This window comes from Buteo buteo, chromosome 15 (assembly GCF_964188355.1).
Source record: "Buteo buteo chromosome 15, bButBut1.hap1.1, whole genome shotgun sequence".
Taxonomy (NCBI): Eukaryota; Metazoa; Chordata; class Aves; order Accipitriformes; family Accipitridae; genus Buteo; species Buteo buteo.
The window spans coordinates 25,432,924-25,440,325 of record NC_134185.1 but is presented as its reverse complement, the minus strand read 5'-3'; the positions used below and the strand labels follow the sequence as shown (position 1 = coordinate 25,440,325).

Genomic DNA, 7,402 nt, shown 5'->3' with positions numbered 1-7,402 from the left:
TGCTAAAGTGCCCATAATAAGGTACACTGTATTTTAGGATGAAGAAAAAGCTTTGTTTGTCCTTTCTATGTAATCTAGATGCATGACTTCCCACCACAAATGTTTGTTTATCCATGCAAACATCTATAAGGGGAAACAATTTCAACTCTTTAGTGCTGCCATTGTTTTTCTTACCTCTGCTCTTCCCTAAAATGAACAGCACAATATAGATCCTCTTTGGTCTAACTCCCAGAGCCCTGATTAACCGAAGATCAGCCATTCTGTATTGAGGCCTTCAAGATATGAGAAGTTTTTTGCTGTAGATGTTGGTGCTCTCTCGTGAAAGATGGGAAAAAGCACAAGGACAGACAAGAAGCTCTGCATAACAGCCCAACTGCTAAAGACCACCTGCATGTTTGTGTATATAATATTCTGTGTATTGTGCAAAGTATGTCATTCTGAACTAACAAATAATTGGCTAAATATTATTCCAAGTGCAACACCCACCTATTTGTATTTTGAGAATGCTCCTGACAAACTCTGTGATAGTGGCTCTCATATCCTTTGACTGAGTGCAAGTCATGATTTGGTCACTCAGGAAGAGAGTGCCAGCCTTCTGGCATAGAACAAACACAGCCCAGCCCTGATGGTACTTGGAGCTGTTTCTGAACAAGGACCAGCAGTGGCATCCCAGCACACCACCAACCCAGCTCGAGCAGTGCTTCAGAAGTGTTTCCCTTTACCTTAGCATTCCCTTCGCTTTCTGTAGTCTCTTGAATAGAGCAGTAAGGGTAAGCAGAAGTGCCCTCTGTGAACCCAGAAGTGCTGACCTGTTTCTGATCTCATGAATGACATGGATCACTTCTCCGCCACTTCTTCAACCAGTTCAAAGATCAAGTCAAGCATCAGTGTCCATGACAAATTACCATTTCAGCAAAGAGGTTAAGCTGCTCCTCATTTTGCTGTGTTCCTGTGTTATTTACTTACTTCTGGGGGAATTATCTCAATATGAAGAAGATACCGGCAGTACTGACATTCCTATTGAAAAGCTTTGTGAAAATATTTACTGAGAGATTGCCCATTTATCCCTGGTTCTTTTGCTGTGTTCATGATCACCTCAGTCATAACCACTTTTTATTCTCATTACCGACAATGAGACTAGAGAGAATCTTCACAAGGATCATCCCTTGGTGCTGTTTTTTTCTTAGTCCTGTGCGAGTCAGTTCATCTCCACAGGGAATATTATGAGGCAACGTTAATAACTAGATGCCCGTGAGCATTCCATGGCTGGATCTTACTCATCTGCAACAAACACCCGAGCAGTATCCAAGCCTGTGTGTTAAACAGGAATGCAGAGAGAGAAGAGTTAGTCAGTAAATGAGATATTCCCCATTACTTCTGATTATTCATAAACCTAGGTTAGTAATTTCTTTGAAAGAGCTGGTTTTATGTACAAACCACTCTGCAATCATTTTTATGTATCAGTCATACTAAAAGAAGGATACTTCCCCATTTGAGGTATATACTTTTTAGGCTTGATTTTTCTCAGCTTGATCGAACTCAGTGCTCTTGAAATCAGTATATCAGGGATGACTCAAATTTCTCAACTTCAGCAAACAAATATTTGAACCATTCACTATGGTTACTTTCAGGGAGGAACCTAAATCACCTGGCAAGGACATATAAATCCATTAAAACACGAATGATGAAGGCAAGTGATAGGTGTAACTTGATCAGAAAAAGTAAGATTGGTAAAATATGCATAAAAAATTGAGTAATTTGCACTAATTCGAGATTTAAGGGAAGTGGAAAATAAATAGGTTCCTGAGAAGGGCTAAGGGGACAAATCACAAAGAACAAGGCTATAAATTGCTGCAGTTCTAATTTTATTTGCACTGTCTGCCCACTCCAATTCCTGCATGAGGAAGTTAGTTTTCACATCCACTGAACACCAAGTGGTTACAAGTTATATTCTTTTGTCATTCCTATAAGTGACCTACTCTCTTTTCTGATCAACTCATACCCATTCTACAATACTGCAGCTATTTTTGTCACTGTGGATTGTGTCTGAGGGACTACTGCCCCAGCCAGTTTATACAAATAAAGGCAAAAAAAAGAATCATATTCTTCCTGCAACTGAAATGCAAAACATGTCACATTTTTAACATGCATTTTGTCATAGTCACCGCCTAACACATCACCCAAACCTTGGTTTACACCTGCAAACACAAACACGGAAAAGACTCGCACAGGATACTTGCCAGCCTTAACCATGGGATCTCCATCCCGAAGCGCCAGCCCAGCTCCTACAAGGCAGCATGTACCAAACCGAGAGTTGTGATAGGAGTTCATTAATTTTGTAAAGGTGTAAAGATTAAATAATGTGTGTTTTATTTTATTCTTGCACATAATTGCAGATAATAAATACACATTAAAAACCCGTTAACATATGTTGTATTAAATCCACATATTCTGGGCAAACAAACTCCTTCCTATGAGTACATACTTCCCCCATATTACCAAAATGCACACTCCACCTGGTACAGAATCTTGTACAAAATTATTAGGTCACCAGTACATAGATGTGCTTTAATCTTTCTTCAAGAGAGATGTAACAATGCAGATATTGCTTGACTGTTCTTTTGTCAAGACTTTTTTTTTTTTTTTTTAATCTTTGAGTTTAATTTCTTCCCTGTAAACCTGTTCTGGGATTCAGACAAGCACCTTTAAGATGTTTGTAAAGGGCACAGGATGAACCCAGACCCTCCTTTTCACAGCCACAAATACCTTTCTGGCATCATGCCTCCATGGCGCAAGTGACCTCACCTTTTTATAAACCCTTGTGAAAGGCACTCACAGGCTTTGCATGCTGCTGAGCCCAATGCTGCAGAGGCTTCCTAAGTGACTGCACCTAAGGAGTTGGAAAAATAAGCTGTGAAAGATACAGGAGAATGCCAACGAGTCTTCCGCTCCATCCCAGAGCTGGGATGTCAGACCATCTTCTGTTTCCACAGAGCCATTACACAAAAGCCCTCAGCCTTCAGGCAGAATTCAGCCCCTTGTTCAGACATTCAGGGTACCACCCAAAGCATCTGACGGACTGCACATAGTTTGCATAGTTATTTTTTTTCTACAGAGTTGTTTAAACTACAGACATTTGCACAAAGAAATTGGAGTGAACTGTTAAAGTAGAAAATACATCTTTTCACATACTTTTAAAATACAGATTCAAAATATCAAACACATTTTACTTACTATTTTTCCTTAGTTATCATTAAACTAATGATAATTGCTCTCATTCCTATATTCAACCCAGAAAGTATGTCCTTAACAAACTGCAAGATTGTCTAATAAAATATGATATCAAATTTAGGACAAAAAAATTTGCCATGGTGTAATAGTGAACAGCAATTAAGACAGATAAGAACTCTAACCCACTATCTCATAAAACCATTATGTAACTCCAGAGACATTGATCAGCACAATAAATTTGTGCTAAGATAGAGATGACAAATACAAACATAAAAGAACTTAAGGACTCAGATAAGAAACTATGAAAAGGAATTCTTTTTATGAGCAATGAGAGGAAAACATGCCCCACAGGAACAGAAGCATTTGTTCTCAAAGTCAGTGCTCTCTTGTGACAGGATTTAGCTATTCTATGAATATTTAAGAGAAAGAAATAACCCACCCTGTCTACGCTACCTTCATAATTTATGACTAGGGTTAAACATATTTTTGTCCATATGGAAAAAACAAGCAAACAGAAATGCTAGAAACATATAGACACATGCTATTCCCTTTTTTACAGTAATATGCTTCCTCAGGTTAAAGAATAGGATACCCCAAGGCATCCTCTAAGCTATTCATGCATAAAATCACAAAAGGTGTACCTGTAGATCAATAAACTTTTTATTTCCAGGAAAAAAAGTAACATTAGTTCAGGGAAATGCAGGTCTCATTTGAATCAAAGACCAAATACCAACAGACATCAGTGACAGGAGGAACTGGCTTTCGGGGTTAAAAGCCATCAAGCTACACTGTGGTTTAGAATCATCATTAAATTCTAGCCTGTAAGCATTGCTCAGTATCACTGTGCATTTAAGTTTTTGCTTTTTTCTTTTTTTCTTTACCTTATGTATACGGATTACAGATGACCAGCTCCTGAATCCCTCAAGTCAAAGGAATACAGAACATGCATTGACTGTTCTTAGCAGGGTAACCCTCAAATCAGTTATTCGGCAGGTAAGGAAGTAGAAAAATTAATTTTAATTGTTCTTTAGTACCTTGTTAGAAATAGATTACTGTCCCCAGCACTCAAGACTAAGGAGTTCAAGATAGGACCTTGTACTAATAAAAGAAGGAGCATCAGTGTGAAAGAACCCCAAAATAATGTAATTACTTGGAGGAGGGGAGGGTGGTTGTAATGTCAGACAGCACCAGTTTAATTCCTTATTAGGTGTATTGCATGACATTTTGGGTTTTTAGCATGATTAAACCCTTGTTTAAGGCAGGGCATGCAGAGTTTCACAACAGATCTTGCAGATGAGAGTTCTGCTCTGGGAAGTGAAGGGGGATCTCAAAGCAGTGGAAGAATACTAGGTCGGCTCTTCAGCAAAATAAAAAACCACATCATATGAGTAATCCTATCTTCAGTCATCAAAGTCAGCAAAGTAAAAAACCACAGCATATGAGTAATCCTATCTTCAGTTATCAAAGTATGTATTCAAGTCATTATCTGAATAAGGATGTGATTACTCATGCAAGTAAGGTTAAGCACATGCTTTTGCGGAAGTAATATATCTGGACAGAAGCCATAATATCCTATGCAGTTCTCTTTGGAGGTTTTCTCTGCAAGTACTGGAACACCCACAGAATTGAAGGGAGCATAGAGATTCCTTTCTGCTTTCCATGTAATCATTATACAGACACTCCCTGAACTTAAACTTACTGGTTTTTGCTTGCTTCAAAGCATGTTAGTCCTCATATAGGATACGATTTTGTCCTAATATCAGGACCAACAACGCTATTTGACACTCTAGAACAGTACAGTGAAGAAAAAAATCTTTTATAAGGGGATATAAACCATTATTCTGGTTTCAGAAGTCATTGAAACTAATATGACTGTGCAGATAGAATTGAAAAATGTGACCATTAAGCTCTACAGCATATAGAATATTTATCTACAGTAATACAGATGTCTTTTGGGGGGGGTACATGTCAAAGAAGTAAACAAGGAAGACATGTTTTGATGAGATCACACCAGCTAGCATGAGAGTATGTGTCTAAGATGAGAAAAATTCTGATTTCAAACCAGGGCTGACAGGGTTTACACAGCCCAGGCAAGAGAGGGCTGTCTGAACCTCGACACACAGAAAGTTCCTGTACTGCTCCCCTCAAATGAAAGGTGGCCAAGCGAAGAGGATACAGATTCTCAGGCAAGGAAGAAACCCCCAGGTCTGGAGGTAGACTAGAAAATGGGAGATGGGACAGAAAGCCATAAAAGTAGCAGCCAGAATGATGCATTCCTATCTACCAGTTCTCTGTGGTCCACAGTCATAAGGCAGAATCGCTGCACCAGCAAGTAAGTGTTGATGCACACATGAGGTGTAGCAACAGTGGGACATTTACAGACACTTTGACTAAAACTACTAGAGTAACTGGTAACTCTTCTATTGATGATCAGTGTCCTCCAGCTACCATTTTTTAAATTATATTTTTCTAACTGATTTTGTGTGGTATAAAGAAAAAATGAGCTACAGACAGCTGATCTATGAGAAAAATGGTGTGTAGATACCATGCCTACTAACCATTTGTTAATAACTAAGTCCACCTCTGTGCAGAGAGCCTGAATAAGACCCATATGCCATTTATTCTTTTCCACTGAGGACTGAGAAGGCCTTGATGGAGGCATTTGGCAAAGTTGCTGGTGTAGCTCTTAAAGGTTATGAACAGTCTGATGCTAGATCTGAGCTGAAATAAGTGAGAAGAGGAGCACTGAAATAATGGTCTGGAATGAATATGACTTTCAAAGGCATCAGGCATTTTAGTTTTACCTAAACTAAAAAGAACTTACTAAGACAGCAGTAGATCCAGTGAACATGTTTTCTAAACCAGTAATAAAAATACATTTGCCATTCAACAGAATGAATATACAAACTATTTGCACATTTTGCAAACTTAGTATTATTTTTTCAGTTGGAAGCTGTTCCACAGAATACTTTCCTTTGTTAGCAATGGCACCTTTTCTAGTAGAAAACTTGAAAAAAAAGAATAGATTAGTTTAAGTTTAAAATTATTGACATGACTTGATGCAATGTTAAGGCTTCTCTCTTGAATTATGACTCTCCCAGTGTACCATGTTTTGAAGTCTCAAGCCTATAACCGTCAGCTGCAACAGGACGAGAGCAGACAGGGCACTTTTGCAGTGGGTTCACAAATCTAACTGCAGAAAATGTGAAGCAAAGAATTGGCATATTTTTTACATATGTGTAATCAGGTAGCTTCCAACACCTAGACTAATCATTCCAACTGGTCACAGTAAGTCAGACAGGTTTTCTAAAGTCTGGGTAAGTTTGACAAGGGCTTTAGAAATCTCATCAAATTTTCTGCAGTACCTCAGTCACGTGGAAAAGGTTTTATATACTTGCTCTATTGAAAAGGCAAGACTGGATACAAAGTAAAAGGCACAGTTATTATAGAATAGTCACATTTCTTGAATAAAAAGATCTTATAAATTAGATAATGATTAAAATTGGCAACAACCATTTTGCTGTTGCTTTATTTCTCAGTGCTGACTGCTTCTTGACCAAACATCTCTATCTTTTCTAACGCTGTACCACTGTGTGCTGGAGTCTTTCCTGAGCAGCTTTTCTTGTTTCTTCCAATTTCTGTAGCTTCCACCAAAGTATTAGTCAATGGTTTTCCCAGTGTTTCTGGAAGCATTATTGTTAATATTCCACTCAGAAGAGCCATGATTCCAACAAGCAACTAGAAAAAATAAACAGTAGCTGTAAAGGTAGAAATGTCTTTCAAGTTATGCATATCTTTGATCTTGCTTGAGAGTACATTTAAAATAAAGCACAAGGAACTGTAATGTAAAGCAAAGATTGTAAGTCTTAAATGTTGACTGTATAAAAGCTCTGCCTTTTTTTGTTGCATAAATGAAAGATTATGCAGCAGAATTAATGAAGAGCAACTCAAGTGTTTTGTTCACAAAGGATCAATGCAGTGCAAGGAGGAATAATTCTGTTTGAGAAAACAATACATATATCTTCATTTGGTATTTCTACTATCAGGTATGTAATTAAGAACTGATTCTAGGATTGCATACATTTATTTTTACATGCATGTTCATAGTGCTACAATTTCCCTGCCACCTGTAATCTCAAGTTGCACTCCAGCTCCTGAACGTATTCCCCCT

At 38.1% G+C, this 7,402-nt stretch overlaps 1 protein-coding gene across 5 annotated transcripts in view; it reads right to left on the bottom strand.

The window, feature by feature from the left end:
* Positions 1-1,858: 1,858 nt before the first annotated feature.
* SLC22A16 (solute carrier family 22 member 16) overlaps positions 1,859-7,402 on the bottom strand; it is a 66,965-nt gene continuing 61,421 nt past the window's right edge. For all 5 annotated transcript variants that reach the window (XM_075046810.1, XM_075046812.1, XM_075046813.1 and 2 more), the window contains one exon: positions 1,859-6,969. In XM_075046810.1, the coding sequence (XP_074902911.1) occupies positions 6,760-6,969 (210 nt within the window). In that variant the 3' untranslated portion in view covers positions 1,859-6,759. The remainder of the gene's footprint in view (positions 6,970-7,402) is intronic.